The 11,328-nt window shown below is 50.5% G+C and overlaps 1 protein-coding gene across 3 annotated transcripts in view; it reads left to right on the forward strand.

Moving 5' to 3' along the window:
- Positions 1-10,818, forward strand: part of TRIM66 (tripartite motif containing 66) — a 35,884-nt gene extending 25,066 nt beyond the window's left edge. For all 3 annotated transcript variants that reach the window (XM_033120097.1, XM_033120096.1, XM_033120095.1), the window contains exons 11-20: positions 3,137-3,655; positions 3,816-4,008; positions 5,505-5,565; positions 6,022-6,196; positions 6,485-6,774; positions 7,240-7,369; positions 7,663-7,737; positions 8,108-8,260; positions 8,685-8,903; positions 9,635-10,818. In XM_033120097.1, coding sequence (XP_032975988.1) covers positions 3,137-3,655; positions 3,816-4,008; positions 5,505-5,565; positions 6,022-6,196; positions 6,485-6,774; positions 7,240-7,369; positions 7,663-7,737; positions 8,108-8,260; positions 8,685-8,903; positions 9,635-9,694 — 1,875 coding nt within the window. In that variant the 3' untranslated portion in view covers positions 9,695-10,818. The remainder of the gene's footprint in view (positions 1-3,136; positions 3,656-3,815; positions 4,009-5,504; positions 5,566-6,021; positions 6,197-6,484; positions 6,775-7,239; positions 7,370-7,662; positions 7,738-8,107; positions 8,261-8,684; positions 8,904-9,634) is intronic.
- The last annotated feature ends 510 nt before the right edge of the window (positions 10,819-11,328 follow it).

The raw sequence follows: 11,328 nt of genomic DNA on the forward strand, positions 1-11,328 counted from the left end.
ACTCGTAGTTGAGCGTCAGACAAATCTGGGAGGTAACAGGCCAGGCAAGTTGTGGAGGCAGGTGGTTCAGACAGGTAAATTATATTCAGACAGGTAGATTCTAGTGAGGTGATTCAGACAAGTCACAGGTCAGGAAGGGGCAAACAGAGATAAGGAAACAGAGGTAAAGAAATAAGAGACAAGAAGAGGAAAGGGACAGGGACAGGGCATATCATTTGGGAGGAGAGAAAATTAGGGGCAAGTGAGGAGACGCTAAGTCTCAGAGCAGTCTCCCCTCCTACCCCACAGGGACCTGAATGGGTTATCAGAGTGAATGTTTTTGTTCTTTTCCTCCCTGAATTAGAAAATGGTTTATTTTCACTTGCTAACCTTGAATACATATTTTCCCTCATGAAATCTGAAGGCTTTTGTATGTTTGTATATTAAAGATGAAATCAAGGTATTAGTTACATACCTGACAGCTTGGAAGTGTCAGTGATTGCCCTATATAGACTTTGCAGCTGGCCATACACTTTCACCTTTTATCATGTGACCTGGGTGCTAGAGAAGGCAGGCAGCATCATCTCCATTGACAGACAAGCTCCTCCTGTGTGTGAGGCACCAAATGTCAGTGGTGGCCACATTCCCAAGCCCTTCTCCAACCCTAGCATGTGCTTGAGAAGCCCTTTCCTTCCTTGTAGGCCCAGAGACTCAGCCTGCTTTCCTGGCCCTGAAAGTAGCCACCCTCAACCCCCCGCCACCGCCCCCTTATCCCTACTCACCTTGTAGCACTGGCAGCAGAGTAGGACGGAGGTTCTCAGTGCCCCTCTTCATTTCTATACATGGAAATTTGTTTTCATGTTTTATAGCCCTTCACTCAAGAGAGACAGATAAGGCATCAAAAATAACAAACACACAGCAGCATACATAGTTCCAGAAATGTCACTGTGTTTGCATAGCCTGCAGAAATGGAGTCAGGGCTGGCTTCCTCATAGCACTTGCTTTGAGTCCCTTCTCAGAATTCCCCCATGGATGTTTCCCAGGGTCTTGTTACCACTGCCAGAGCTTCACCCCACCTTCTGATAGCTCTGACCTCCTTGAGATTGGCTGTAGACACGGAGACAAAGAGACCAGCCTAGTTTGCAGTATCTTAGGACCTGGTGCTGACCTGGTACTGTTATAGGTGTTTACGGGAGCAGGTCTGTCAGGTTTGACTTAAAATCAACTGTGACAGAGTTTTCATAATTCTTCTAGGGAAGGTGATATCCGACAAATGTGATCTCTACCCCTAATCTGGAAAGTTTTGTCTTTGGGAATTTAATCTTGTGCATATGTTGTGACATACAGTACCTGACCGTTATTTCTTAGAATGGTCCCAGATGGTTTTTTGGTGCTCTTAATGCTTTGCACTGAGGATTTCACTGAGAGCCATCTGTCATTGGTAGATAAAGTGAACACCAGAACTGCATTAAATATACATGTCAGATAGGGGAAAGGTGAAAAAAAATCCAGCGCAAAGGATTAGACTGTCCTATTTTACAAAAGGGAAGGCAACAATCATTGGATATTCCTGTCCATAGGTAAGGAAATGTAAAATATTAAAAAGCTATGCTAGTGCATAACCAGGACAGCATGGGGACGCCGACAGACGCAGCCGAGGCCATGCCTGAGATAGCCCTTGGAGTCTGACCACAGTCCTTTAAGCTGGGCTCCATGCCTAGTCTGTCCGATTTGGTTTGAGCATTCATTCCCCCCATCCTTCTCCTCAACCTTTCTTATCTTTGGACGTAGACTATAGAACAAATTGAACCCTATTAGCTGAAGACTATTGAACTACCAAGGAACATATAAAAAGCAATCTTTTCTCTGGAAAACTTATCTGCTTTTAAAACTGAGAATTAAGAATAGAAAATAAAAGCTTCACTAAAGCAGTTAAACAAATAATAAAGGAAAAGCGTTGGGAGAGAAGAGAGATGATGAGAAAAAAGGAAAACAGAGGAGAGGAAGAGAGAACAAGGTGAAGAGAGAGAAACAGCAGGCGAGGGAAGGACAGAGAGATGGGAGAGTGTAGGAGAGATAGGGGAAGGAAGCAAGCACAGAGAAGCCAGGCACAGACAGACAGACGGGCCAGAATGCAGAGTGTGGCTTCGGTGCCAGAGATGCACATTCTAAATCGAATCTACTAAATCGAATTTCACCCTACTTAGTGGTGAAATATTGAAAGGATTCCCCCTGAGATCAGGAATGAGACTAGGGGGGCTACTATAACTACTTCTATTCAACTTCGTACTGGAGTTCTGAGCTAGTGGAGTAAGACAAGAAAAACAAATGTAAGGAAAGGAAGAAATAAAACTTACTATTCATAAGGTTGTGTGCATAGAAAACTCCCAAAGTAACTTTAGCAAGGTCTCTGAGTAGAAGGTCAACATACGAAAATCAATTGTATTTCTATATGTGAGTGCAAGTAAAGAGAAATTTACAAAATTAAGTTCCCAAAAGCACTAACAAAAAAACTTCCGATGCCATTCTGAACCTCATTTTTCTCAGTGTAAAATTAGGGCCACAACAACAACAACAACAATAATAGCAGCAGCAGCTGTGGTTTACTGAGTATCTCCAGTGTGCCAGACATTGTTCTAAATGTTCACATGGATGCTTTATTTCAGCCTTCACAGCAACCCTTTAATGTTTGTTGTGAGGATTAAATGGGGAAATGTATGTAAATTGCCTTGCATATAATAAATTAGCAATATAAAAACAATCATTATTTTAGAGAGACTCATAGACTCAGTTGTTACTCGTAGAACTAAGCTGCTATTCATTCGGCTTAAGATTTGTAGAATATACAGTCATGCATTATTGTTGTTTTTTTAAAAAATTGAAATAGCTCATTGATTTATTTATTTAGTCAGGCGCTGCTGTTGGGTTGAGGAATACTGAGGGTAAGCAGAATAGACAAAATCCATGCCCTAGTGGCATTTACAGTTTAGTAGGGGAAGCAGCCATTAATGAGATGGTGTCACAGATTGCGCTATGAGAATAAAGTCTAAGGAGTTATGAGAGCACAAAGCGGGGAGTTCTTGTGGGCTGCATCTCCCCTCTCCCTCTCACCACCCCCAGCTAACAGCCTGCCGCTGCCCTGTCTTTGCTCCTGCAGCACTCCACTTCCGTGAGCATTCTGGGCTTTTCCAACACTCTGGAGATGGAGCTGTCATCTACCAGACTGGCAAGGGCCCTGGAGCCACAGATCCAGAGTGTGAGCGGTCTGACAGCTGGACCCCCCCAGACAGGACCGAGCCTGCTGAGTGGCCCCACACCAACCGCCAGCCTGATGAGTGGTCAAAACCAGGCCATGCCCCGCCTGGCAGTCAGTCACCTGCAGACTGTGCCCACCCTCGTGCGTGGCACACCCCAGTCCATGCCCAACCTGATGAGTGATTCCTCTCAGGCCGTCACCAGCCTGGCAAGTGATCATTCACAGGCTGAGCCCATCCTGACGTCTGGTCCCACCCAGGCCGTGCCAAGTCTGGCAGCTTGTCCTCTGCAGAGCGTGCCTCCGGCTTTGGACATGCAGCCGGAAACGGGATCCAGCTGTAGTCCTGGCTCTGGCCGAGCTGCAGGGAGCCTGTGCCCTGGTGATGGGGCTGACCCCTCCCTGGGGAATGCCCTGTGTAAGGTAAGTCCTGGGAAAACACCATTCAACTTTCTCTGCTCGTCACTGGGCAGAATGGTGGTCCCTGAATACCTTACTGTGGCTTTAGCTTCGCAGCTCTGTGACTGCTCGTGGCAAAAATGTCTGATTGCCTTGATCCATGTTGGCCTTTTACTTTTGACAGATGGAAAGTGAGGATTCCACCCGTTTCACTGACTCTCTGGGACAAGGCCCCACAGCCCCTGGTCTGGATGTTTCCAAGGACTTGGCTATCCCCTCAGAACTGGAGGAGCCAATTAACCTCTCTGTGAAAAAACCACCACTGGTTCCAGTGGTCAACACATCCATGACTCTGCAGCAGTACCAGGACCCAAAAGGTGAGACTCAAGTCAGCTGCCTTCCTTTCGCGCTGGCCACAGATTGAGCAGATGAGCTCAGCATTTCCAGGTAAGACGGAGAGAGGTCAGCAGACAGGCTCTAAGTCCGAGGAAGCAGCGTTTCTCTCTCAGGCCAACTTTACTCTCCCCTCCAGAACTGGCTCACTGCTGCCTGTTCTGTTTCCCTTGCTGGGGCCATGGCTGATCCAGGCATGGCCAGGGCTTAGCCTCCTTGGAACATTCTCCATGCAAACAGTTCTGGGGGTCTGGGTTAGAGGTAGTGGGTAACAGGAAGGACTCACCCCAGAAAGGCTAGCCTTGGCAAACTATTTAGGGGAAAAAAGGCATATCTGACTTTGTAGTCAGATAGATCTAAGTTAGAAAACCAGTTCTGTCTCTATGTTTGATCCTGGGCAAGACACCTAAGCTTTCTGAGCTAGTTTCTTTATGAATGGGGCTAATCTTAGGCTGCTGGAACAAATCACTGCAGTAAAATCACGTGGGACTTACTCTGTAGTAATAAGAATTTGCCTTGCACCTGGCAGTAATAGGGATTTGTGTTGTGCCTCATAGTAAAGGGAATTTGGACCAATGGAGATGGCCTCGAATCCTCTTCTCAGCTACCTGTGCCCCTTCTCAGTGGGGCTAGGCTAAAGTTCCCTTCTTCTGCGGAAGGGGAGGGCTAGTTGGGAAGTTCAGAAGCAGCTGCCTAGTGATCATACGGGACTTTTTCAGTGCAGCGTATGATGTGTGTGTAGTTTGTAATGTAACATACAGATGAAGACGTATAAATGTTTTCATTTACACGTTTCATAAATGATAACGAAACAGTTTTCTCCTCTTTTTCTCACACTGACTGAATGAGCAACTGAAAGATTATTGGTTCTTATTAACCGCGCAATCACATAACCCTACATCTTAAGCAGGACATTTTTCTGGATCCTGCTGGCCTGTGGGAAGTACCCAGGACAGTGCCTGGTGTTGAGTGTGAGCTCAGTAAATGCTGGTCTCCTCCTCTCTCCTGCACTGCCTCCTGCCCGCCTACTCAGAGCAGGGCTCCTGGGAGCCTCTTGCCCGTGGAATGTGAGCTGGGGTCTCAGGCAGTCCTAGAAACCCAGTGCTTGGTGGAAAAGGCAGAGGCTGGACAGAATGACTCCTGACAGCACGTAACGCCAGTGTATGGGCAACAAGTGGTTTCCGAGCTCACTTTGAAGGTGAGAAGCTGGCGTGCCGCGCCTGACCCAACGACACTCACCCGTAGGCAGCATCTGAGTATTACTGTTTTTGTCTGTTTAAAAGAAGTTGGCCTTCTTCCCGTCTCAGGAAGGAGAGCCATGGCAGGATTGTCACCACTATGAACGATTATAGTGTGCGTAACAGGTGTGTGACAGGTGTGTGGCCAAAGGTATGAATAGCAGATGTGAGTGGAAGGTGTGGGTGACGGGATGTGTTGTCATAAATATATGTCACAAGTATTTATTTGTCTTTTGCCTCAGACTATGAGAATTTGGAACAAGGAGACCTAGAGCTGGACGCAAAAGAGAACCAGAGCATCAGGTAACAGACTCTTGGTCCAACCTTTTTCTCCTCCCCGCCCCGCCCTGTTCTTCATGTCCTGGGAGGTTGACACAGGAAGTAAGCATCCTTGATGACTTAACTAGAGGCAGAAGTTAGCCTGCACTGTCTTCTTCAACCCCCAGACTTTGCGTGGGGCGTGTGGTTGGGTGTCTGGGAGGGTTGTAGGAGAATGTCCTGGCTCCTGCACTGTGAGGCACGCGCTCTGTGCAGTCCTCCCTCTTCCAGGATCCCCCTTCTTTGACCAAAGGGCTTTCCAGAGGCTGACAGGGCCTGGCCTGGCGGAAGGGGCAGGAGGGCGGACTATGGTGCTGTCGAGGGCGGGGCTGAGGAACTCTTCAGCAGTAATTCAGTGGTGGGGTCATGGATGAGCCTGCCTTAGAGGTTGGGGCCAGAGAAGGCCCCCACCGAGACCCAGGGGTGTTGCTCTTGCCACAGACCTTTCAGTAGTGAGTCCAAGATTCCCTACGTGCGTCTGGAACGGCTCAAGATCTGTGCTGCCTCCTCGGGAGAGATGCCTGTGTTCAAACTGAAGCCCCAGAAGAATGAGCAGGATGGCAGCTTTCTGCTGGTCATCGAGTGTGGCACTGAGTCCTCCAGCATGTCCATTAAGGTACCGCTTTGCTCTGCTTTGGCCTTGAACCTTGACCCCGCCCAGGAGTCTCTCTTTTCTCTCTGCTACTGCCAGAATTCCAGCTCTGGTCTTGTCCCGAGTAGTGCTGCAGCTTGGCCAGACTTTGTCCCCTGCTGAAGGGGTCCGTGAGATGTGCATTCTGCCAGGAATCATGGGCTTGGCTGGCTTGTGGTCCTGGCATAAGTTGGTCCCTCCTCGCCCTGCCTCCTCCCCTCAGCAACCTGCTGGTGTTGTGCTCTGACTGCTCAGGCTCACTTCTTCCCCAAGGTCGGTCAGAACAACCCGCCCGATGCCATCCAGGCCCCAAGTCTGGGAGGAAGAAAGGTCACTGTCACATCTCTGGCTGGGCAGCGGTCAACAGAGGTGGAGGGGGCATCTCCGGAAGAGCCCAGACTGATTCCTCGAGCCCCTGGAGCCAAGAAGGGGCCCCCAGCACCAATAGAGAATGAGGACTTCTGTGCTGTGTGCCTCAACGGGGGCGAGTTGCTGTGCTGTGACCGCTGCCCCAAAGTGTACCACCTTTCCTGCCACTTGCCGGCTTTGCTCAGCTTCCCGGGGTGAGTCATGCCGATCCAGGGCCATCGCCTGGCCAGCAGAGGGCCTTCCAAGGATGGTTATTGCAGGCCAGGCCCGTGGATGGGCTTCCTGCCCTCCCTGGGCCTGTAGGAATTGCAGGTCTGAGTTAGTGGTCCTACAGCTGTGTTCCTTCTGCACGCTGAAAGGTCGGGGTTTGAAACTCAGGGAGCTTCCCTTCCTTCTCTGTTCCCAGCGTCCTCCTGCACACAGATTGTCCCCATAGTCCTGCCCTAGCTCTTTTCTAACTCCTATTTTCCGTAGTCATTCAATCCTGAGTTACTTGATTTCTCTTAAACTTGTGGCTAGGAAGCCATTCCCCATAGGAAGAAGTAGGGACTTGGTTTCCCATGTCCCCCCGCCCCCCATGCCCATCTTGGGGCACAGGGATGCAGAGGGAGCTCTGGGCGATGTGCTGAGGCCTAACTCGGCCCCACCCACCTCTGCAGGGGAGACTGGGTGTGCACCTTGTGCCGCAGCCTGACCCGGCCCGAGATGGAGTACGACGATGGCGAGAACGTCCGCTATAACCCGCCTGGGGTACGGGGCCCTCCTGGACTGAGCACATCCGACCAGAAGGTAGGGAGCAGTCTCTGGGAACAAATAAGGTTCCCTGCTTGGGGCAGCCTCCCTGTGCCAAAGCCCCGAGGCCTTTCCAAGGCGGCGAGGGGCTTCTCCAGGGGCCTGACAGCTTGGCCCATTGGGAGTTTGCTGTGACTTTCCTTCTGCCAGCAGAACTGTGCCTTAGTCTAGTGGCTCCTACCCTGTAGGACAGAGCCCACCCCTCTAGAGTTGTTAGGGTGACTATCCTTAGTTCTTACTGAGGCGGGGCCAGAACAACGTAACACTATTGCCAATTCTGATTTCTGCAGAAGTGTGAGAAGCTGGTACTGTCCTTGTGCTGCAACAGCCTCAGCCTGCCTTTCCATGAACCCGTCAGCCCTCTGGTAAGGAAGACCGCACTGTTTCTGCCTGCTCCTGTGCTTCCCGCTTAGAGGGCCCTAGGCCTGGGGGCAGACCACGGTGGTTCAGGTGGCCCCGAGCACAGCCACTGGAGGTACAGTCATTTGTGGGTGGACCGGGGGCATGGCCACCACAGCCCCCCCCACCCCGCAACTGCTGCATCTGACCCGACTTGACAAGTAAACATGCCTCCTTTCCCCTTTCTCTTTGTCTTCTTTCGCTACGCTTTTTTCCTTCTTGCTGCCTTTCTTTCTTATGTTCTTTACGTGTATCCCAACCCAATCTCCATCTCTTCTTCCTTCTTGTCTATACCTCTACTTCTTCTCTCTTCCCGCTTGCCTCCTTCTCCCCCAGGCCCGGCATTACTACCAGATTATCAAACGGCCTATGGACCTGTCAATCATTCGGAAGAAGCTGCAAAAGAAGGACCCAGCTCACTACACCACTCCAGAGGAGGTGGTGTCAGACGTGCGCCTCATGTTCTGGAATTGTGCTAAGTTCAATTATGTATGTCTTGCCTGTTTTGCCTCTCCCCTATTTCCTGGTGACCTGAAGACTATCATGGCTGGATGGGATGTTGGGTTTGGTCCCGGGCTGCTTATGAGGACCTGGAAGTAGACCCCTGGGGCCTGTTGTAGTAGTGAGTGTTTAAAAGGTTTCTCCCCCATGGGGCCTCAGTATGGACTCCGGAGGAAGATGGTGGGGGTTGGGGTGCTATTAACTGGCCATCTGTGGGTACCTGTCAGGGTTACTTCTGCTTTAAGAGCTAATGCCAAGCTGGTTACTCTGAGTCCTGAGGACAAAAATGTCAAGTTCCAGACCTCCTGGAGACCCAGCTAGGCTTTGTGCTCTTTGTATAGCTCTGGATGGGCCTGGAAGAGACGGGCTGGTGGAAACGGGCCAGACCATCACTGTTCTCCTCCCTCTTCAGCCTGATTCGGAGGTTGCAGAAGCTGGCCGCTGCCTGGAAGTGTTCTTTGAGGGCTGGTTGAAGGAGATCTACCCGGAGAAACAATTTGCGCAGCCAAGGCAGGAGGACTCGGACTCCGAGGAGGTGTCCAGCGAGAGTGGGTGTTCCACTCCCCAGGGCTTCCCGTGGCCCCCGTACATGCAGGAGGGCACCCAGCCCAAGAGGCGGCGGCGACACATGGTAAAGTGGCAGGCGGGTGGGCGGGTGGGTGACTGGGTAGGCAGGGGGCACCTCGGCAGCATGTAGAGAGCAATCCAGAGTGGAGCTGCTCAGGTGGCACAGGAGAGTGGTGGCAATGAATCCTTACTTCCAACCCCTACGAGGAAGGCAGGGCAGTGTGGGGCTCTCAACTCCAATTACCCTAAGGTTCAAAACTTCCGAGAGGTGGATGTACTTGCCCAGGGTCACTCAGTAAATTAACAGCAGAATCAGGGGTGACAATCGAGGGCTCCTGACTCCCAGCTCAGTGCTGGTTATTCTACACTGTGATGACCATAAGAGGAGAAGCATCTGGTCTCGGTGCCTGATCTCAACTGGGGTTTGGGAGAAAGGAAGGGAACTATTCAGCGCCTGGGGACAGAGAAGGAAGGAGAGGTATTGCTTGCAGCAAAGAGAGCTCCTCTGACCTTTTGGCTGGTCCCACCTGTGCAGACCTGAAATATCAATTCAATGCTATTTAATTTCACTGAAATGAATTGCCTGCCCACTGGGTGCCAGGGTCTGACCTGCCACCCCCTGTTGTTTACGATACTTCCCACACAGTGTATAGTGAGTTTTGCTGTTGCATTCCTGGGGTAGAGTAAAACCCTTTGGCTCTGGGGAATCCCAATCTGGATACTTGCAGCCTTTTCCCATTAATAAATCTTACATTGGGCCGTTTCAATTCCAAAAATATATATTTTTTCTTCCAGGAGAATGAAAGAACAAAAAGAATGTCATTCCGCCTCACCAACAGCATCTCCCAGGTGTGAGAGCTGTAAGGAGCCCGAATACTGGCAGATGGTGCCCCGTCCTGTTGACCACTCCTCCCCACCTTTCAGCTCATTCTCTTCAGATTGTGGATTTGAGACAAGTCTCGTCGAGCTGTGTAGTGCCCTGCTTTGCCATTTGCATCTTCCAGCATTTATTTGGGAGCCATAGTGCATCCACTACAGAGATTTCAGTAATAAACAGCAAAGAGGGAGGTGTTCTCTATTACCACAAAAATCAAATGTGTAGGGTCCGCTTGACAAGACCAAGCCTGGTCAGGCTCGGGGGCACCTCACTTCCTTGGTGAATTCTTCCTGCTGTGAAAGCAGAATTTTTACACCTTTTAGTGTGCAGGGCTCAGGAGCAAGGTATACATCTGAACTCCTCAGGGTCTCAGAAGAGGGTAAAGGAAGGGAGCGAGGTTCTGACACATGGCAGCCTGTGATCCCTGGTCCAGCACAGCCAAAGACTGTCACTGTTTGCCTTTGCTTGCCTGCCGGGACAGAGGCACCTGCCCTGGGCAGGGTAATGGAGGCTTCTAGAGGCGAGAAGTCTCGAATTGGTGCCTATATGGGTTCTAACGGTTTTCAGGGTATTTGTTTCTCATGCCCCCTTTCCTGATGTTGACTTAGGTGGCTGTTGTGAAAGTGCTCTGGTTAGTACGGCATTCTTGAGCGGGCTCGGTGGCTGCACAGAGAGTACTTACATCTTCAAGCTCAGATTTCACTGAGCTTAAGAAGATGTCATCTTCAGAGCCAGCCCTCGATGCCACTTTCTTTAGGTTAATAGAAGCTCTTCTTTTGTCAGAACCTGCCTTCCTAGAAGTGATTTTTGGGGGCCACCCCTTCATTATGTCCATTTAGGGGTCTGGATCCCAAGTTCCGCTTGGGAAATTGTGAGGCAGCTGCTTCAGACAGTTTCCTGGGCAGGGAGAGTGACCCACAACCAGCTCACCCTGCTGGGCCTCTCCTCTTGCTTAGAGATCCTAGTCCTCCACTTGTCCATGTTCACAGAGCCAAAGATCAGGAGTGAGTCCTCCGACTTGCCTGCCCTCAGGCTGTCTACACCCAGAAAAAGCCAAGACTCTACTGGTAGCCCTGTTTTTGTTGGAGGTTGGAGAAAGCTGAGTGACCTAAGCGTTCATGGGAAGCGCTGTGTTGGGTGGAGAAGGGGAAGACAGAGGCGAGAAGCCAGTGTCCTTCAGTAACTCTGAAGCAACTTCAGGACTTGACTTCTAGAAACCAGAAGAAATGTTCTAGAAGCCACGGGCACAGGGACCGAGCTCCAGGCTGCATTGTGAATGGGTCTCATGGTCTGTTCCGGCTGTTTGGGAGGAAGAAACATAGGCAGGCACGGGAAGTCCACCCCTTGCCAGCAAAGGCTTGGTTGACAGAGAGACTGTTGTTAATGCCGTGTACTCGGTACTTCAGTGGCCTGGCGACACAGCGATCCCTGGTCCCGTCATGCTCTAGTTAATTTCAAGGGAATCGTCGGTCATGGCTTTATTTTTGCTTAGAGCTGCAGTTTAAGGAAGTTCTTGTTTGCAGGGCCTTTGCTCATGAGAACACTGTGATCAGAGGAAACGTTTCTTCTCTCCTTGTGAGGAGATGGCACTGCTCATCTCCTTCCCCACCCG

The sequence above is a fragment of the Rhinolophus ferrumequinum genome, chromosome 11 (genome assembly GCF_004115265.2).
Source record: "Rhinolophus ferrumequinum isolate MPI-CBG mRhiFer1 chromosome 11, mRhiFer1_v1.p, whole genome shotgun sequence".
Lineage (NCBI taxonomy): Eukaryota > Metazoa > Chordata > Mammalia > Chiroptera > Rhinolophidae > Rhinolophus > Rhinolophus ferrumequinum.